General features: G+C 44.6%; 1 protein-coding gene across 3 annotated transcripts in view; it reads right to left on the bottom strand.

Moving 5' to 3' along the window:
• Positions 1-21,465, bottom strand: part of frem1a (Fras1 related extracellular matrix 1a) — a 429,561-nt gene that overhangs the window by 392,738 nt on the left and 15,358 nt on the right. For all 3 annotated transcript variants that reach the window (XM_078570514.1, XM_078570515.1, XM_078570516.1), the window contains exon 2: positions 1,241-1,684. In XM_078570514.1, coding sequence (XP_078426640.1) covers positions 1,241-1,471 — 231 coding nt within the window. In that variant the 5' untranslated portion in view covers positions 1,472-1,684. The remainder of the gene's footprint in view (positions 1-1,240; positions 1,685-21,465) is intronic.

Genomic DNA, 21,465 nt, shown 5'->3' with positions numbered 1-21,465 from the left:
CCCCTGCCACTATTGGTCTTATCTTTTCTCCTGCATCCATGCACAGCTGAGCCACCCATGGTGCACTAGTCACGACTCTTGCTGGTCTCTCCAGAGGAACCCTCTCCCCCTTTGGTACCATAAATGTCTTAAAACTTGAAATCTTATTGTGTAATTCCTTTGAGTCGGTCACTGGAAATTCAAATCTCTTTTAAAAAGTTATTCATCTCTAAAGGGATTGTAACAATTTACAGGGCTACAGAGAGTGAGCGGGGGAGTGGGATTGACTGATTGTTCTGCGGGGACTTGGCATGGATTCGATGAGCCAAAAGGCCTCCTGTGGCGGAAATACCTCTCTGACTCAATATGAGACAAAAATCTTTATCATCTGTAAGGGACCTGTATGAAATAAGTTTGAACAGTTCTGGTCCAGCTTTTAATGGTGGGGGTCCAGAGCACAAAATTGCTCATCATTTGGCACAAATTGGAACTAAATGGGACAATGTTATCCAGAGAGACGATAAGAGAAATGAAAAAAATGCAGCCTGATGTATAAGACTAGATCCAATTAGTTGAAATCATTAAACAAGCATATATAATCAAAAGTTGTGTTCTTGTCACGACAGCCAGAGTTTCATTAAATCTGGAAATATGCAATCATTTCACAATATTTCCAAAATGGCATGAATTCACAAAATGCACTCAAAGGTAGAAATTCACATACAAACACAATGCACTTGGACTACATTCCTTTGAGCACCTATTTGGGTGCCCAAAGCACTATAAAATAGTACCTATGCAAAAGTAGCAGAGTCAGGAATGCAGTACATGCATAGAAGAGATAGAATTTCTATCAAAGTCCCCAGATTTCAAGCAGTGTGTTTGGTGGAAATTTCCATTTTCACTGTTGTACCAGGGTTTCTGCCAATCTTGCACTGAAATTATAAAAGTTAATCAGAAGAAGCCTTGTGGAAATTGCATGCATAAATGCTTGCGAATTTTGCTACTCTCAACCTTTGAAACAATTTTCTATGTAAACATGCTTTTTGAATTGCCCAATTTAAAATCAATTCAAAGTTTGACCTTTGTCCAAATAAGCTCATATTTTGCATTCAGAAATTTTTGGAAAAATGAAAAATTTAGCAGACTACTGGAGTGCTTCCTGTGAGCTATATCGTTTGACGAACAAAATTCCCCATCTTACACAGGGCTACAATGATATTTCATTGGAAAGAAATGTTCAGTTGTTGATATATCTCACCTGGGGGGTAAGCTTCCCAACTCGTTGAGTGATTGGCTCATTCATGACCACCTCCACTTTGCAGCTGTCCTTCTCCTTTGGAATGTTGAACTGTAGGTCCTCCTCGGAAAGAAACACAGACTGACCCTTGGGAACTTTTATGCCATGATTCACCTGGACAAAGGAAGGTGCAATATATCCCCAAAAGAATAGATGCAGAAGGAATGCAGAATGTTTCCAGGAATGTTTCATTTTAACTCAGTCAGACTTGAATAACAAAGCCAGCTCTTCACAAACTGCTATTCAATTTATTTCCCATCAAAGCAGAGCACAGTGTGACAAAAGCTCTCTGGAAACAGAGGTATTAGCCAGGGTTTTAGATGAATCTTAGAGTCAATCTCCCAAAGCAAAACTCATAAGTGTCAACAGCTGATGTGTACCAGAATAGTCCACGTTTCTGCAGCCCTGAAAAATAAAGAAAATAATAATTTTTTGGCATTTGTTTCAAAAGCCGAGGCATTGTTTTTCTTCCTGCTGTTCCCAGGCCACAGCCTGTTCACTCTGAACAAGTGACAACTCTCTTGAATTTTCTTGTAGGATTTGTACTCAAAGCATCTCCTAGGCAACAGAGTTGATATTGAAATATAAACATGTGGAGCAAAGTCAACTTGCATCCCTCGACTGCTGTGCATTTGTGTTCCAGTGTATTTCACCATCAAGTTGCTCCAGAACCAATGCTAATAAATAGGAAAGATTCCATCAAATCCCACACTACTGGTTTACTTAAAACAGGAAATTACAACTAATTTTATGACTGCGGAAGTGGAAAATATAGTGACCTTAAACCCTAATTAAATAAATTTCCTTTGAAATTTTGTTTCCATCAACATAAACAAATTCAAAGAGACATCTTTCAGCTTCATTTGCAGCTTTGTGGTTCCTCCCCCTGCATCCACCAACCCCCAACCTCACCATTAGCAGCTGAGCTGCATCCAGCTGGACCATGAGTGTTTCTGGAGGGAGAAGTTGTGTGCATGCAGCAGTGCCTATCGGAGCTTCATGCAAGCACTCTCCCACGTCCCAGAGCCTTTCTCCATCACACGCATCTCAATGTCCCGAGCATTTTCAATGCTGCTTGCTGGGGTTCTCTTTAAGTCTCCATCTGAGCTGACCTGCATCTCCACCTAACCACCGATTGCACTCCCATGCAGCACTTGCGCCCATCCAATATGAGGCTCCGCTCACTTTCGATTTGAGAAAAATGGTAATTGTCATATTTCTGCTCAGTTCCCCTGTCCTTTCCTCTCCCCCAGCCACCCATGTCCTTTGTCCCATCCCTGTTGACCCCCACTGGCATCAGCTTCCACCTCCTCACTGTCACCTACCATCCAGAACCCTTTTCTTTCCAGGGATGTCCAGGTGAACATGCACAGTCCCAACTTTCCTGAGAATCCTACCCCCATCCATACTGATCTCCAACCTCCTCCTTCCCACCCCCAGGGTCCATGTCTGCCTCGAGTCCCCACCAACTATCCTCACAGTCCCTTCTATCACTACCGTCGCACCTTCACCCTCCCATCTTTCTGTCTCACTCTGCCTCCTCTCATACTCACCATTCCCTCCTACCATGCCCACCCTCAGTTCGCTCCCCAGGAGGCAGTCATTGGCTCCACAGACCCATCGTTCACCTGCACATCCCACCCTTACTCCCCACTCCGAACTCCTTCCTTCCTCTCCCCAAATTCTTCCCTCTCTTTGGACTCCTTCCCCCCCTCTGAACTCCTTCCCTATACCTTCCTCCCTTATACCTATCTCCCCACTTGCCGCATTCTCCCCCATTCCACTGTCCTCCCACCATACTCCCTCCTCCCAACCTCACCCCCCACCACTGCGACACTTCATCCCCCACCTCCAGACCTCAACCCTCAACACCTTCATTCTCTATCCCCCACCCCCCCTCCTCCCCCTGCCAACCCCCATCTTAACCTCCCAATACACTTGGCTCTCCCAGTCAAGCCTAGGCCTTGCTCTCCCTCCCACCCCACACCACTTCGGTACACCATCCTCTCCAACTCACAGCTGGACCTTTCTGTCCCCGCCCTTGCCAATCTGACGTTCCGAAGTAAACCCGAGACAACAAAGGAGACCTCCCGCCTTCTGCAAGCTGCTTATTGGCAGAGCCACGTCCAAGAGAATCCACCCAGCATGCGATGCACTGTAAATCTCCAGCATCTTCTGCTCCTTGGATGTCCGCAATTTGAACTAGGCCCTAACGGTAAGTCCTGACTTCTGCATGTCACACTTGCCCAGACGTGTTCTGGGATGACATGTTTTCCCGCCTGCACAGCGGTAAATCTGGCATGGGGAGGCAACTCCGGTCGGGCCTTGCTTTGCTTCCCATTAGCTCTCTCAACATGCCCTGCCATCTTCAATGACAAATGTACGTATACACCAACGTCCTTCTGTTTCTGCGCCTCCCTTAGAGACACGTGCAGGGGGCAGGCAGGCTGGCGCGCACACGCGGGGGTACAGGCAGGCCGGCATGCGCAGACGGGGGGTGGGCAGGTGGACCGGCACATGCAGACGGAGGAGGCAGGCGGGCCAGCTAGCGCAGACAGGGGGGGGGAGCAGGCGCAGATGGAGGGGGGCAGATACGTGAGGGGACATGGGGCCGGTGGGTGCATGAGGGGTTGGGTCGTAGCCAAGTAGACGAAAGGGTAGTGTGACAAATAAGAGAATGCGGAGAGGTAGGGTCATTCCGGGGGGGGCGGTTGGGGGGAGGTCAAGGAGTAGTCAGGTCGGTAGGCTAGTCAGGTTGGGGCTGTATTTGAATCAAGGAGTTAGGATGAGTTGGTGGGGATCAGGGGATTTAATTGGGGCAGGGGTGGTAGTTATGATGTGAGAGGGGATAGTCAGGTCTGGAATGTAATCAGATGGTCAGGCCTTTAGTCGGCGCCCCCCAGGGGTGTCAGGGGTGTAACTGAGGGGGTCAAGTGGGAATTGTGGGGTCCAATGGGGAGCCAGGGCTCAGTAGTACAGTTATCCAGGAGGTAGAACTGGTTTTAATCCTTATAGCTTTTTCTGGGTAACTTAAGCGGTAAATACATCAGACCCTTCCAATGTCATCGATTCTAATTCAAAAGTTGGAGAATTTTTTGGCGGGTTCCAGACACAGGGAATTGCCCATCGATAGTCCAAATTTCCCAGGCAATTCCTGCATCGTGGCTTCCGAGGGATCCCATAGTGCTTCTCGGGTGGGTCCCTCCATGATACAACCGGAGATTGGAAGTTACATCTGCCCTCTCAGATGGACATAAAAGATCCCATGTCACTATTTGAAGAAGAGCAGGGAGTTTTCCCTGATGCCTTAGCCAATATTTATCACACAACCGACACCTAAATAAATGCTATCTGGTCATCGGTACATCGCTATTTGTGGGAGCTTGTCCACAAATTGCATTTCATAAATTAGAACAGTGACTACACTTGAAGATGCACTTCATTGGCTGTTAAGTATCTCAAATAGTTCTGGAGGTTGTGAAAGCCACAATCAAATTGCCAAGTCTTCCTTTTATTTTTTTCTTTCATCTGTATTTTGGATAGTAGCCTAGAAGTTTAATTGCACGATGTCTGCTTACCAGGTGAAAAATAGCTACTTCATAATCACTTAAAGCTAGAAACTTCATGAAGTTCATCAGGATGATCTGGGTTCAGACTTTCCTTTATTTACTGAGAAAATTTCTGACTGCAGTCCCTCCAGCTGATGACACGACAGCAGGACTCAGTGGTGTGGCATATGCAAATGTGCCATATGCTACACTAGTTAGGAGTCCACCTGAAATTGGTTTCAGGTCAGTCATTTATGGAAATCAAGGACCTAATGACTTCTTTGTGAAATTTGCAAGTGATCAGAGCTTGCATGGGACAACTTTTTTCAGGTGCATAATCACCAAATGACAGTGTTACAATCCTGGTCGAGATTCGTCTTGACTTACTTAGGTTTTGTGCAAGAGATATGGGGGAGATGAAAGAGCTTTTTTACGCAGCAAATGGTAAGAACCTAGAATTTGCCTACGAGGGTGCTGAAAGTGGAGATGGTCAATGATTTGAAAAGGAAATTTGATGTGCACTTGAAGGAAATAAACGGGCTGAATGGCCTCCTTCCGTGCCATTATGACTCCATGGCTTCAATTTTGCTAGCGTTTCTTGATGACATATTCAGTCAAATTCTGTCTTGAATTCTATGACTGTCACTCTCATCTTACCTCAAGGTGTCACTGACAGTGTTATCAAGCAATAAAACAATAACCTGAGCAATAACCTGCTCACCAATACTCAGTTTGGGTTCCACCAGTTGCACCTGGCTCCAGACCTCATTATAGCCTTGATTAAAACATGGACAAATGTGCTCAATTCCAGATATGGGGTGAGAGTGATTACCCTTGATATTAAGGCAGCATATGACACAGTGTGGCATCAAGGAGCGCTAGTAAAATTGAAACTCAAGAAAAATCAGGTGGAAAACTCTCAGCTGGTTGGAACCATACCTAGCACAAAGGAAGTCGTCGGAGGCCAATCATCACTGTGGAGGAATCCATGTAAAAAAAGTTCTGACCATAATGGGGGAGGTGAGGGGGTTATAAGATTAAGAGAGATATTTTCTGGTAAATGAAAGCTTAAGAAAATGAAAGCGTTCATTTCTTTTTTTTAAAAAAAAGGTAAAATGAAGTTCACGCTGCCTAAGCACAGGACTTTGTATGTCGGGACTTGTCTCTCCTTATAGCAATAAGAGATAGATAACAAATATACATTCCCAAAGTTGTAGAGTAACACTTTTTTTTTGCAAACTGTCAGACAGGGCATCATAGCATATAGTATTTGATAAAATGAGTTTATACTGATAATCCTGGACCAGAGTCAACTGGAATTTTTACAACCTAACCCAACCATGTTATAATCTTAAAACACAGTCTTTAAACTATATTTGGAACATAAAGGGGCTGAACTTAATTTCTTACATATAGGGGTGGTAATTGGAATTAACTGTGCAACCTCAAAGGAACACTAAAAATCAAAGCGCACATTGGATTTTTAGATTTGCTTAACTCGCTTGAGCATCTCTCAAGGTAAAGGTATGGCTGCGAGAGTAAGGCAATGATAATTCTCTCCTTAACTGGGACAGAGTCATCTTCACTCAGGGATTATGATAAATGGTACTTTATGAACATGGTACTGAAAATATTTCACTGTAACAATATAAAAACTGGATTCTGTGCTAGAAATAAGATTGTATTTTTTTCTCTTTTCTTGGAACCTATTTAACATTGCAATTCACTGTTTTCAGTTCACTGTGAATTGCATGTTTGGTTCTTTAATAACATCTATATAGTTTAGAATTTATATCATCTCACATAGTCTTCTGAATAGCTAACTCAAGAACCTGACTCTGTGCACTGTTTGGCAGGGAAATACATTGAGGAGTTATGCCTGAACCCTAATAATATCCAGGATGCTACAATCTGGCTGAAGCTTTTTAAAGAGGCTGTATGGAGAACGATACTACTCTCAGTGCGCTCCTTTCATTTGGGGAGAGAACGAAAAGTCTTTCAGTCCCATTTAACAACTATAGGATCTGTCTTTCTCAATGTAAAGTTGAGAGGGATCATCCGAGAGGTACGCGTGATTTAGGATTGTCCCAACAAGTGACTCGGATTATAATCCCCTGCATCACAGCCCCAGACATCACGCAGGGGTTCCTCAGGGTCACCTAGGCTCACTCATCTTGAACTGCTTCTCTCCATCATAAGGTCAGAAGTGCATATCTTCACTGGTGATTGAACAATGTTCAGTACTGTTGTGCTATGATGTGTATTTACCTTTAAGGGGCATAGTTTAAACTACTGTCAATCATTATATACCTCAACAAGATGTGATGTATAAATCCCATGACTTGTAGGCAGTTAGCATGCAGCAAGATAGAGATCAGATGCACTGTACAATAATCTCCCAGCGAACATTATCTGAGTGTAGTATTCACATTATTGTTTCACCAATCCTTGTGTACAATTGGTATGTTTCAATCACAGTATCATTACTGTGCAGAAGGAGGCCATTCAGCCCAACGAGTCTGTACTGGGTCTCTGAAACAGCATTCCACCTACTGCCGCTCCCCTGCCTTATCCCCATAACCTTGCACATTCTCACTTTTCAGGTAGCAATCCAATTCCCTTTTGAATACCTCGATTGAACCTCCCTCCACCACCCTTTCAGGAAGTTTGTCCCAGACTCCAACCACCCGCTGGGTGAAAAAGTTTTTCCTCACATCACATTTACTCCTTTTGCTAATTATTTTGAATCTGTGCCCACTAGTTCTTAATGTTCTTTTGAATGGGAACAGTTTCTCACTATTTACCCTGTCCATACCCCTCAGGATCGTGAATATCTCTATCAAGTCTCCTCTCAGCCTTCTTTTCTCCAAGGAAAACAGTTCCAACCTCTCCAATCTATTCTCATAGCTACAAGTCTTTATCCCTGGAATAATTCTCGTGAATCTCCTCTGTACTCTCTCCAATGCTTTCACATCCATCAAGTATGACACCCAGAGCTGGACACAGCACTCCAGATGAGGCCTAACTAGTGACTTACACAAGTTCAACATGACCTCCTTACTCTTGTACTCAATGCCACTATTAATAATGCCTAAGATACTACATGCTTTATTAACTGCTCTCTCAACATGCCCTGCCATCTTAAATGAGCAATGTATGTATACACCGAGATCCCTCTGTTCCTGCACCTCCTTTAGAGGCTCTCACTTTCTTTTATATTGTCTCACCATATTTTTCCTGCCAAAATGAATCACTTCACACTTCTCTGCATTGAACGATATCTGCAACTTGTCTGCCCAATCCACCAACATACGAATTCGGAGCAGGAGTAGGCCACTCAGCCACTCAAGCCTGCTCCACCATTCAATAAGATCACGGCTGATCTGAATGTAACCTGAACCCCACATTCCAGCCTACCCTCGATAACCTTTCACCCCCTTGTTAATCAAGGATCTATCTAGCTGTGCCTTATGAATTTTCAAAGACTCTGCTTCCACCACCTTTTGAGGAAGTCTTACAACCCTCAGAGAAAACATTCGTCTTCATCTCTGTCCTAAAATAGCAGCCCCTTATTTTTAAACAGTGAACCCTAGTCTAGATTCTCCCACAAGAGGAAACTCCTCTCCATATCCCCTTGGGGTCTTAAAGGTTTCAATTAAGTCGCCTCCCAAACCTCTAAATTCCGGTGGATACAAGCCTAACCTGTCCAGTATTTCCACATAAGACAACCGCTCATTCCTGGCATTAGTCTAGTGAACCTTCTAACAACTGCTTCTATCACATTTACATCTTTCTTTAAATAAGGAGACCAGTACTGTACACAATACTCCAGATGTAGTCTCGCCAATATCGTGTACAACTGAAGCATAACTTCCCTACTTTTGTAATCAATTCCCCTACAATAAATGATAACATTCTATTAGCTTTCCTAATTATCTGCTGTACCTGCATACTAACCATTTGTGATTAATGCACTAGGACACCCAGAATCCGCTGAATCTCAGACCTCTGCAATCTCTCACCAGGTTTGCACTGGAGTGTTGTTTTGGGCAGAATGCTTAAGTTGGAGTTTGGTGACTGAGGGAGTTTAAGGGTTAAATTATATTTAAAGTCCAGTCTTTCTTTAACTTATCAATTAACTAAAAATTGCTGTTAGGGTTGAAAGAAGGTGAGTTTTAGTCCAGCCTTAAATCAGGGCTAAAACAGGCTCTGCTTGCAGCTGCAACTAGTTAATTAGATAGCTGGCTTAATCAGATTTTCAGAAGCTAGGTTCAGAGAGCATAAAAGTAGGCTATCTTATGGTGCTGACTTGGTCTGCACTGGAGTGCTTATTTGGGCTGCAGTAGAGTGCTTAAGTTGGAGTTTGGTGACTGAGGGAGCTTGGGGAAGAGGCGCTCCTTCCCTTTTCTATCTTTCTTCAGGAAGAAGAGTGGCGGCCTTGGTAAGTACGATCTGGTGAGTAAATTAGAAAAGTGTCATAATTTTAAATGGGTAGTTATATTCGGATTTAACTGAGAAGTGCCAGGAATAAGGGAAACCTAGGGCCAATATAATAAAGTAATATAAATATTCCAAAGTAGAATAAAGTTATCGAAAGGGAGTAGAGTTAAGTCATGGCAGGGCAGCTGAATCAAGCGAAATGCAGGTCCTTTAATATATACAAAGTCATGGACACTACTGGTGTCCTAGACGACCACATGTGCAGGAAGTGCTACCAGCTGCTGAAACTTGAGCTCCAGGTTACAGAGCTCCAGAAGCAGTTGGAGTCACTGTGGCGCATCCGTGAGGCTGAGAGCCAAGTGGATAGCATGTTTAGAGAGATGGTCACACTGCACCTTAAGGGCCTGGAGACAGAGAGGGAATGGGTGACCAGCAGGCAGTCTAAGAGAAGTGGGTGGGTAGCGCAGGAGTCCCCTGGGATTCCACTCAAATCGGTTTTCCTTTTTGGAAGCTGGAGAGGGTGTTGGTTCTTCAGACAAGTGCAGTCAGAGCCAAGTTTGTGGCACCACAAGTGGCTTGGCTGTACAGGAGGTGAGGAAGAAGAAAGGAAGAGCAATAGTGATAGGGGATTCATTAGTTAGGGGAACAGACAGGTGTTTCTGTGGCCGTAGATGTGACTCTCGGATGATGTGTTGCCTCCATGGTGCCAATGTCAAGGATGTCACAGAGTGGTTGCAGGACATTCTTTTGGGGAGGGTTAACAAGCCAGAGGTCGTGATCCATATTGGTACCAATGACATAGGTAGGAAGGGGGGATGTGGTCCTGCAACCAGAATTTAGGGAGCTGGGTAGAAAATTAGCAAGCAGGACCTCAGACGTAGTAATCTCTGGATTACTCCCAGTGTCATGTGCCAGTGAGTACAGAAATAGGAGGATGAGGCAGATGAATACGTGGCTGGAAAGATGGTGCAGGAGGGAGGGCTTTTGATTACTTTTTGGTTACTCAGACTGGCTCTGGGAAGATGGTACCTGTACAAACCGGACAGATTGCACCTGAACAGAGCCGGGATGGAGTTCCTTTTCCAATACTATTGGAAGGGCTTTAAATTAACTCGGCAGGAGTGTGCGAAACAGGAGAGAATATTAGAGAGGAATGTCAGGGTGCACAAAATACTGAGAGACAGATAACACAAGAATAGAGAATAGTAAGTTAATAGGCGGGGTCAGGGTGAGGGAGAAATTAACAAAATCTAAATCTGGGTTACTATGCATGTATGTGAATGCACGGAGTATAGTAAATAAGATTGGGGAGTTACAGGCGCAGATTGCCATGTAACTCCCCAATCTTATTTAATATACTCCGTGCATTCATATGATGTTGTGGCGATAATAGAGATCTGGCTCAAGGAAGGGCAGAAATGGGTGTTAAATATTCCTGGGTACAAGGTGTTCAGAAAAGATAGGGAAGGAAGGAAAGGAGGAGGGGTGGTAGTATTGTTTAAGGAGAGCATTGCAGTGCTGGAGAAAGAGGATGTCCTAGAGGGTTCAAGGACAGAATCAATTTGGCTAGAGCTAAGGAGCAAAATGCATGCAATTACATTCCTCAGTGTAGTCTATAGGCCGCCAACTAGTAAGAAGGACATAGAACAACAAATCTGCAGGGAAATTTCAGAGAGATGCAAGCATTACAGAGTAATTATAAATGGGGACTTTAAGTGGTGGTGTAAAGGGTGGAGAAGGGCATAAGTTCCTAGATTGTGTTCAGGAAAGTTTTTGACTACGGTATGTGTCGAATCCAAGAAGAAAAGATGCACTGTTGGACCAGGTTCTTGGAAATGAGGTGGGCCAAGTAGACCATGTGCCAGTGGGGGAACATTTAGGAGACAGTGATCATTGTATTGTACATTTTAGGATGATGATAAAAAAGGACGAAAAACAATCCAGAGTAAGATTAATTAACTGGACGAGAGCCGACCTTGATGGGGCAAGAACGGAGCTGGGCCAGATAGACTGGAATGAAAGATTGGTGGAAAAAACTGTAGCTGATCAACGGGCTACCTTCAAAAAAGAATTGGTTGGGGGCACAGTCAAGGTATATGAGGGGAATAGATAGAGTGGACAGGATAAAATTGTTTCCCTTGGTGGAGATTTCGAGAACCAGGGGACATAGATTCAAGATAAGTGGCAGAAGGTGTAGAAGGGACATGAGGAAGAACTTGTTTACGCAGGGGGTAGTGGGTGTTTGGAATTCGCTGCCCAAGTTGGTGGCAGAGGCAGAAACTCTAAACTTTTAAAAAGTACCTGGATCTGTACCTTAACTGCTGTAAGCTGCAGGGCTATGGGCCGGGTGCAGGAAGGTGGGATTAGAAAGGGCACCTGGTTGTCCCCGGGCTGGCACGGACAAGATGTGCCAAATGGCCTCCTTCTGTGCTGTAGCTCTTCTATCGTTCTATATTCCATCGAAAGGGAAAGGTAGGGAAAAGAAATCCAGAGCTCCCTGGACGAAAAAGGAGATAGAAATTAAGATAAAGAAGAAAAAGTATGCTTATGACAGGTGTCAGGTAGAAAATACAATTGAGAACCAAGAGGAATACAGAAATTCAGAGGGGAGGTTGAAAAGCATATTAGAGAAGTGAACAGAGATTGAGAAAAGACTGGTGGCCAACATAAGGGGAATTCCAAAGTCTCCATAGGCATATAAATAGTAAAAGGGTGATAAAAGGAGGAGTAAGGCCGATGAGGGACCTAAAAGGGGATTTACACATGGGGCCATGGCTCAGGTATTAAATGAATACTTTGCATCCATCTTTACCAAGGAGGTAGGTGCTCCCCAGGCCATGATGACAGTCGAGGAAACTCTGTCGCTAGAAGGGTTCAAAATTGACAAGGAGGAAGTGTTGAAAAGGCTTTTGGTACTTAAAGTTGACAAGGCACTGGGACCGGATGAGATGCATCCAAGAATATTGAAGGAAGTGAGGATAGAAATTGCAGAGGCACTGGCCATAATTTTTCAGCCTTCCCTAGACTCAGGGGAGGTGCCAGAGGACTGGAGAATTGCAAACGTTACGCCCTTGTTCAAAACAGGTTGTAAGGATAAGCCAGCAATTACAGACCACCCAGCTTAACTTCAGTGATGGGCAAGATTCTAGAAACAGTTATTTGGGGTAGAATTAGTAATCACATGAAAAAATATGGGTGATAAGGAAAAGCCAGCACGGATTTCTAAAGGGGAAATTGTGTTAACTAACTTGCTGGAGTTTTTTGAAGACGTAACAGAAAAGGTCAATGAGGGTAATGCTGTTGATGTTGTGTAGATGGACTTTCAAAAGCCATTTGACACAGTGCCACACAACAGACTTGTGAGAAAAGTTATTGCTCATGGAATAAAAGGGACAGTAGCAATGTGGATACAAAATGGGCTGAAAAATAGGAAGCAGAGAGTAATGGTCAATGAATATTTTTTGAGCTGGAGGAAGGTTTGTAGTGGAGTTCCCCAGGGGTTGATATTGGGACCCTTCCTTTTTCCTGATATATATTAATGATCTAGATTTTGGTGTGCAGGGGACAATTTCAAAGTTTGCCGATGATACGAAGCTTGGGAGTGTTGTAAACTGCGAGGAGGACAGTGTAAAACTTCAAAAGGACATAGACAATTTGATAAAAACAAAAAACTACTGCAAATGCTGGAAATCCAAAACAAAAATAGAATTACCTGGAAAAACTCAGCAGGTCTGGCAGCATCGGCAGAGAAGAAAAGAGTTGACGTTTCGAGTCCTCATGACCCTTCGGCAGAACAATGGCAGAGTGGGCAAATAGGTGGTAGATGAAGTTCGATGTGGAGAAGTGTGAGGTGATGCATTTTGGTAAGAAGAACATCATCATAATAATAATGGGTGAAATTTTGAAAGGGGTACAGGGGCAGAAAAACCAGGGTGTATATGTGCATAGGTCATTTAATGTGGTAAGACAGGTGGAGAGAGCAGTTAATAAAGCATATAGTGTCCTGGCCTTTATTAATAGGGGCATAGAGTACAACAGCAAGGAGGTTATGCTGAACTTATATAAGACACTCGTTAGACCTCAGCTGGAATATTGTGTAGAGTTCTGGGTGCCACATTATGAACACATTGGAGACACTGCAGAAGAGGTTTACAAGAATGGTTCCAGGGATGAGAAATTCAGCTATGAAGATAGATTGAAGAGGTTGGGACTGTTCTCCTTGGAGGGAAGAAGGCTAAGAGGAGATTTGATAGAGATGTTCAAAATCATGAAGGGGCTGGACAAGAGTAGATAGGGAGACGCTGTTCCAGCTCATAAAAGGATCAAGAATGAGAGGGCACAAATTTAAAGTGATTTGCAAAAGAAGCAAATGTGACATGAGAGAAAACACAAGTAGTTTGACTCTGGAATGCACTGCAAGTGTGGCAGAGGCAGGTTCGATAGAGGTATTCAAAAGGGCATTAGACGATTTTTGAATAGAAACAATGTGCAGGGGTACGGGGAAAAGGCAGGGCAATGGCACTCGGTCATAATGCTCATTTGGAAAGCCGGTACAGACACGATGGGCCAAATGGCCTCCTTCTGTGCCGTTAAAATTCTGTGATTTAGGTAAAAAGCTTCTTTTTTAGTCTTCCTGCCAAAATGAATGATTTCAAATTTTCACACATTATACTGCATTTGCCAGATCTTTGCCCACTCACTTAACCTATCTATGTCACTTTTTAGCCTCCTTGCATCCTCTTCACAATTCACTTTCCTACCTATCTTTCTGTCGTCAGCAAGGTTAGCAACCATATCTTTGGTCCCTTCATCCAATTCATTTATATAAATCGTAAAACATTGAGGCCCCAGCACTGATCCCTGTGGCACACCATTCATCACTTCCTGCCAACCAGAAAATGATCCATTTATGCCAAATCTCTGCTTGCTGTTAGCTAGTCAATCTTCTATCCATGCCAATATGTTACCCTTTACATCATCAGCTTTTATTTCTGCAATAACCTTTGATGTGGCAGCTTATCAAATGCCTTCTGGAAATCTAAATGCCATCGGTTCCCCTTTATCCACAGCACATGTGACTCCTTTAATTAACTCCAATAAATTGGTTAAACGTGATTTCTCTTTTACAAAGTCATGTTGATTCGGCCTGATTGCCTTGAATTTTTCGAAATGCCTTGCTATAACATCTTTAATAATAGCTTTTAACATTTTCCCTATGACAGATGTTAGTATGGTTTAATTCATCCGCCATCTTCCTACTTTCCATTATCAATTCTGCAGATGAACTCTCTGCAGGGCCAACACTCACTTTGTTAACTCTTTTCTTATTTAAATATCGATAGAAACTCTCACTCTCCGTCTTAATATTTCTCTCTAGCTTTCTTTTGTACTCTAATTTTCCCTCCTTATTAATCTTTTTGTTATTCTTTGCTGTTATTTATATCCTTTCCAATCTTCTGACCTGCCACTTGTCTTTGTGTAATTATGTTTTTTCTTTAAGTTTGATTCTGTCTTTAACTTTTTTAGTTAACCACGGATGGTGGACCATCCCCTTGGAAGTTTTCTTTCTCATTGGAATGTATATATTCTGTGTATTCTGAAATATCCCTTTAAATGTCTGCCACTGAACTTCTATCGATATATCCCTTAACCTCATTTGCTAGTTCACTTCAGCTAGCTCTGTTTTCATGATCTCATAATTGCCCTTATTTAAGTTTAAAATACTAGCTGAATGCACGAGTTTCTCCCTCAAAATGAATGTAAAATTCAATCATATTATGATCGCTGCTACCTGGGAGTGCCTTCACTTGGAGTTCATCAATTAATCCTATCTTGTTGTTCAATACCAGGTCTAGTATAGCCTGCTTTCTGGTTGGCTCCACAACATGCTGTTCTAAGAAACTATCCTGAAAACATTCTATGAATTCCTCATCTATGCAACCTTTGTCTCTGATTTTCCCAGTCTATATGTAGATTAAAATCCCCCATGATAATTGCTGTACCTTTCTGGCAAGCTCCCATTATCTCTTCTTTTATACTCTGTCCTACTATGTAGTTACAATTAGGGGGCTTGTACACCACTTACACAAGTGACTTCTTGCCTTTATCATTCCTCACTTCAACACAAACTGCTTCTACATCCTGGTTTCGGGAACTTAGGTCATCCCTCTCTATTGTGCTCATACCATCACTAATTAACAGGGACCCCCCCCACCACCCCACCCCTCCACCTTTTCCTAACTTCCTGTCCTTCCTAAGTGTCACATACCCTTCAAAATTCAGGTCCCAATCTGTCATCCCTGTAGCCATACCTCTGTAATGGCTATCAGATTGTACTTATTTATTTCTATTAGACGATCAGTTCATCTGTTTTGTTTTGAATACTATGAGTGTTTACATACAGGGCCTTCAGTTTTGTTCCTTAATTATTTTTGTAATGTCTAGCCTTATCTGCTGATTTACTCAGATTTGTACTCTCTGTCCCTTCCTGTCACAGTCTGTTTATCATTTCCCATATTAATACCTGTCTCTCTTGCCTTGTCTCTACTCTTTGGTTTACCACATTATCCCAAATTTGATCCCTTGCCCCCACTGTTCAGTTTAAAATTCTCTCTACTTCCCTAGTTAGGCAGCTCACGAGGACACCAGCCCCAGCACAGTTCAGGTGTAGAATATCCGAACAGTTCAAAACCCACTTTCCCCAATACTGGTGCCAGTGCCCCACAAACCGGAACCCACTTCTCCCACATCATCTTTGAGCCACGCATTCATTTCTCTAATCTTATTTGTCCTATGTCAATTTGCACATGGCTCAGGTAATAATCCAGAAATTATTTTCTTTGAGGTTCTGCTTCTTCATTTGGTGCTAGCTCATCATACTTACTATGCAGAGCCTCCTTCCTCATTCTGCCCATGTCGTTGGTACCTATATGGACCACAACCACTGGATCCTACCCCTCCAACTGCAAGTTCCTCTCCAGCCCTGAGCAAATGTCCCAAATCCTGGCAATGGGCAGGCAACAAAGCCAACGGGACTCACTCTTTGCGACAGAGAACAATGTCAATCCCCCTTAATATACCGTCCCCTACTACAACTACATTTCTTTTTGCTCCCCCCACTTGGATGGCTTCCTGTACCATAGTGCCTTGGTCAGTTTGTTCATCCACTCTGCAGACCCCACTCTCATCCAAACAAGCTGAGAGAACCTCAAACCTGTTGGACAATTGCAGAGGCTCACACTCTTGCACTCCTGCCTGCTGGGCCCCCTACCTGCCTCACTCGCAGTCACACCCTCATGTCCCTGGCCACTGACCAAATCAGAAGATCCTATGTGGTGTGACTGCCTCATGGTATAAAGCATCCAGGTAACTTTCCCCCTCCCTGATGTGTCGCAGAGTCTGCAGCTCAGCCTCCAGCTCAATGACTCTGAGCCAAACTTCCTTAAGCCGCAAACACTTACTGCAGACGGGTTTGCCCTGGATCACAATGTTATCCAGGAACGCCCACATGCTGCAGCCTTGACACACGACCTGTCCTGCCATCCTTAACATGTTTTAAATAATTACTTAATTATATTAATCACTTATTTATGTAGCTTTCTTATATATTTTATTAACTTTACCGCCAAATTGTGTACTAATTTAAACCTTAGGGATAGAATAGAACTTACCCACTTCCCAGATACTCACCAAACATCTAGCTCCTTTCCCTGTAGTAGAACAAGAACAAATTTCTATGGAGTGAGAAAAAGAGGAAGAAGAAACGAAAAACTCCTTCTCCCAACTCCCCTCTCAACAAACTGGAAGGGCAGAATTTTCTGCCTGACGGGCGGGCGGGCCTGACCCAATCGCCGGCGGGCACGGAGCCGATCGCCGCCGGCAACGCGGGATGTACCGCCATTTTGCATGGGCGGGCCAATTAAGGCCTGCCCAGCGTGTTTCACACTCCCGTGGACAGCAGGATTTTCAAATTTGCAGCAGACGTGCACAGACCACCGGTTCCAATGGGAAACCAGTAGTCTGTATAAAGAAAGGCCAGGCAGCCTCCTTTAGGCTGTTCACCAAGGCCAGCGACAGGTGCAGGGGGTCTGCACAGCAGGCTCCAGAGGAGGGCAGGCCAGAAGAGGAGGGCAGGCTGCAGGGTAGGCCAGCGAGAGGCTCTTGTTTCTCTGATGCCTGCCTTGCTGCCATTCTCAAGGAGGTGGCAGCACGTCGAGAGGTTCTGTTTCCCAAGGATGGGAGGAGGAGGGCTGTCCCACGTCACGAAGCGGGCCTGGCAGGAGGTAGTGGAGGTGGTCAGCTTCAAATGCTGTCCATCACACAGGGACCCAGTGCCGCAAGCGCTTCAATGATTTGTTGCGCTCTGGAAGGGTGAGTACCATGTCAGCCTTGGCCATTTAACCCAGCAGGTAGCCTTAGCCTTTGAGCACCACCCCCCCCAGCACGTCTTAGTGTCGTTACTGCATTGGGCAAACGCTGGGTGGGCAAACAGATAGTGACCATGTTTACATCAACCTTAGTGGTTGATGAGAAGATGGGTTCTCCCCGCAGCACATGTTGGTATTTGTCGCATTTAAGTAGTCTGGGTGCAACCTGCAAGAGAGGCAGCTGGGCACATACTCAGAACTCCAACACATGTCTTATTGATGGTAATGAGATGGTGGAATGGGAGCCTCAAGGTGTCGTGGCCAAGAGCCATCTGCTGGCCTCGGCAACGCACCTACTTGCGTCTCCTTGCCATGGGCGCTAAGACCCGTGTGTTATTGAAAGTGATGGACGCCGAATGTGTCCAAGGTGGCCATTGGGGGTGGGGGTTGGGAGCAGCCGTACTATCTTCTGGTGACTGATCACCAGTAGTGTGGACAGGAGCCGCTGGAGGCCTCAGATGGACCACTGTGGTTGGGGTGCAGCGTGCACGTGCAGAGTACATGCGCGATCAGCCCCAATAAATGGTGTTCTCTGTTATCCGCTCTCTCAGAATCACAGTGCAGAAGAGGCCCTTCGGCCCATCGAGTCTGCACCGACTGGTGAGAAACACCTGACCTACCTACCTAATCTCATTTACCAGCACTTGGCCCATAGCCTTGAATGTTATGACATGCCAAGTGCTCATCCAGGTAGTTTTTAAAGACTTCCACCAGTCTCCCAGGCAGTGCATTCCAGACCATCACCACCCTCTGGATGAAAACGTTTTTCCTCAAATCCCCCCGAAACCTCCTGCCCCTCACCTTGAACTTATGCCCCCTTGTGACTGACCCTTCAACTAAGGGGAACAGCTGCTCCCTATCCACCCTGTCCATGTCCCTCATAATCTTGTACACCTTGATCAGGTCGCCCCTCAGTCTTCTCTGCTCCAACGAAAACAAACCAAGTCTATCCAACCTCTCTTCATAACTTAAATGTTTCATCCCAGCCAACATCCTGGTGAATCTCCTCTGCACCCCCTCCAGTGCAATCACATCCTTCCTATAAAGTGGCGACCAGAACTGCACACAGTACTCCAGCTGTGGCCTCACCAAGGTTTTATACAACTCCAACATGATCTCCCTACTTTTGTAATCTATGCCTCGATTAATAAAGGCAAGTGTCTCATATGCCTTTTTCACCACCCCACTAACATGCCCCTCTGCCTTCAGAGATCTATGGAGACACACGCCAAGGTCCCTTTGTTCCTCAGAACTTCCTAGTCCCATGTCGTTCATTGGATACTTCCTTGTCAAATTACTCCTTCCAAAGTGTAAAACCTCACACTTTTCAGGGTTAAATTCCATCTGCCACTTATCTGCCCATTTGACCATCCATCTATATCTTCCTGTAGCCCAAGACACTCAGCCTCGCTGTTAACCACCCGGCCTATCTCTGTGTCATCCGCAAACTTACTAATCCTACCCCCTAAATAGTCATCTATGTCGTTTATATAAATGACAAATAATAGGGGACTGAGCACAGATCTCTGTGGTACGCCACTGGACACTGGCTTCCATTCACTAAAGCATCCTTCTTTCATCACCCTCTGCCTCCTACAACTAAGCCAATTTTGAATCCACCTTATCAAATTACCCTGTATCCCATGTGCATTTGCCTTCTTTATAAGTCTCCCATGTGAGACCTTGGCAAAGGCTTTGCTGAAATCCATATAAACTACATCAACTGCACTACCCTCATCCACACACCTGGTCACCTCCTCAAAAAATTCAATCAAATTTGTTGGGCATGACCTCCCTCTGCCAAAGCCATGCTGACTATTCCTGATCAAACCTTGCCTCTCCAAGTGGAGATAGATTCTCTCCTTCAGAATTTTCTTCAATAGTTTCCCTACCACTGACGTGAGACTCACTGGCATTTAGTTCCCTGGCTTCTCTCCACAACCCTTCTTAAATATCGGAACCATATTAGCTGTTCTCCAGTCCTCTGGCACCTCCCCTGTGGCCAGAGAGGAATTAAAAATTCGGGTCCGGGCCCCTGCGATCATTGCCTCCCTCAGCAGTCTGGGACACAAATCATCTGGGCCTGGAGATTTGTCCACTTTTAAGCCTGCCAACACCTACAATACCTTGTCACTCCCTATATCAATTTGCTTAAGAACCTTGTAGCCTCTGTCACCGATTTCGATACCTCCATCCTCATTCTCTTGGGTGAAGACGGGCATGAAGTATTCATTCAACACTCTAGCGATGTCCTCTGGCTCCACCAATAGATTGCCTTATTGGCCCTACTCTTTCCCTGGTTATCCTCTTCCCATTGATATACTTCTAGAATATCTTGGGATTTTCCCTACTTTTACCAGCCAGAGCTTTCTCACATCCCCTCCTTGCTCTCCTAATTGCTTTCTTAAGCTCCACCTTGCACTTTCTGTACTCCACTAATGCCTCTGCTGATTTGCTTCCCTTGTGCCTGCTTAAAGCCTCTCTTTTCCTTCTCATCGTAACCTGAATATCTCTGGTCATCCATGGTTCTCTGGGCTTGTTACTCCTTCCTATCACCCTAGAGGGAACATGTTGAGCCTGTACCCTCCCCATTTCCTTTTTGAACACCCCCCACTGTTCATCTGTAGATTTCCCCACAAGTAACTGTTCCCAGTCTACCTTGGCCAGATCCTGCCTTATTTTACTAAAATCCACTCTCCCCCAATCCAAAACATTTTTTTGCAACTTGTCAATTTCTTTGTCCATAACAAACTTAAACTGTATCATGTTGCGGTTGCTATCACTAAAATGCTCGCCCACCACCACCTCGGCCACCTGTCCAGCTTCATTCCCCAGAATTAGGTCCAGCACTGCGCTGTCCCTTGTTGGACCCTCTACATATTGACCTTAAACGTTCTCCTGTACACATTTCAAGAAATCCACTCCATTCACGCCCTTAACACTATGTCTATCCCAATTAATGTTGGGAAAGTTGAAATCACCTAATATAATTACCCTATTGTTATTGTTTTTACACACCTCTGCAAATTATGCGTATATTTGCTCCTCAATTTCCTGCTGACTATCTGGGGGTCTATAATAAACACCAACAGTGTGGCTGCCCCTTTTTTATTCCTAAGCTCTATCCACAAAGCTTCTTTCGATGCCCCCTCCAAGATATCATCTCTCTTTACTGCAGTAACTGACTCCTTAACTAATAATGCAATGCCTCCTCCTCTTTTATCCCCTCCCCTGTCTCGCCTGAAGATTCAATATCCCGGGATGTTGAGCTGCCAATCCTGCCCTTCCCTCAACCACGTCTCAGTGATGGGTACTATATCACAATTCCACGTGTCAATTCTCACCCTTAACTCACCCGTTTTACCTGTAATACTCCTGGCATTAAAGTATAAGCCATCCAGCCTTGCCTTACTCCCTTGAAGCTTAATGCAGCTGTACTCCCTCTGACTTGATTATTTTACTGTATTATGATGTGTCCCTATTCTGCTACATTCTGTGTCCCCTCCCCCTGCCGAATTAGTTTAAACTCCTCCCAACAGTACTAGCATACACGCCCGCGAGGATGTTAGTCCGGCTCCGGTTCAGATGTAGACCGTCCCGCTTGTGCAGGTCCCACCTTCCCCAGAAACGGTCCCAGTGATCCAGGAATCTAAAACCCTCCCTCCTGCACCAACTCTTAAGCCACGTCTTCATCTGCGCTATTCTCCTATTTCTGTGCTCGCTAGCACACGGCACTGGGAGTAATCCAGAGATTACAACCCGAGAGGTCTTG

The sequence above is a fragment of the Cetorhinus maximus genome, chromosome 2 (assembly GCF_964194155.1).
Source record: "Cetorhinus maximus chromosome 2, sCetMax3.hap1.1, whole genome shotgun sequence".
NCBI classification, from domain to species: Eukaryota; Metazoa; Chordata; class Chondrichthyes; order Lamniformes; family Cetorhinidae; genus Cetorhinus; species Cetorhinus maximus.
The sequence above is the reverse complement of the archived record's forward strand: the minus strand, read 5'-3'. Positions and strand labels throughout refer to the sequence as shown.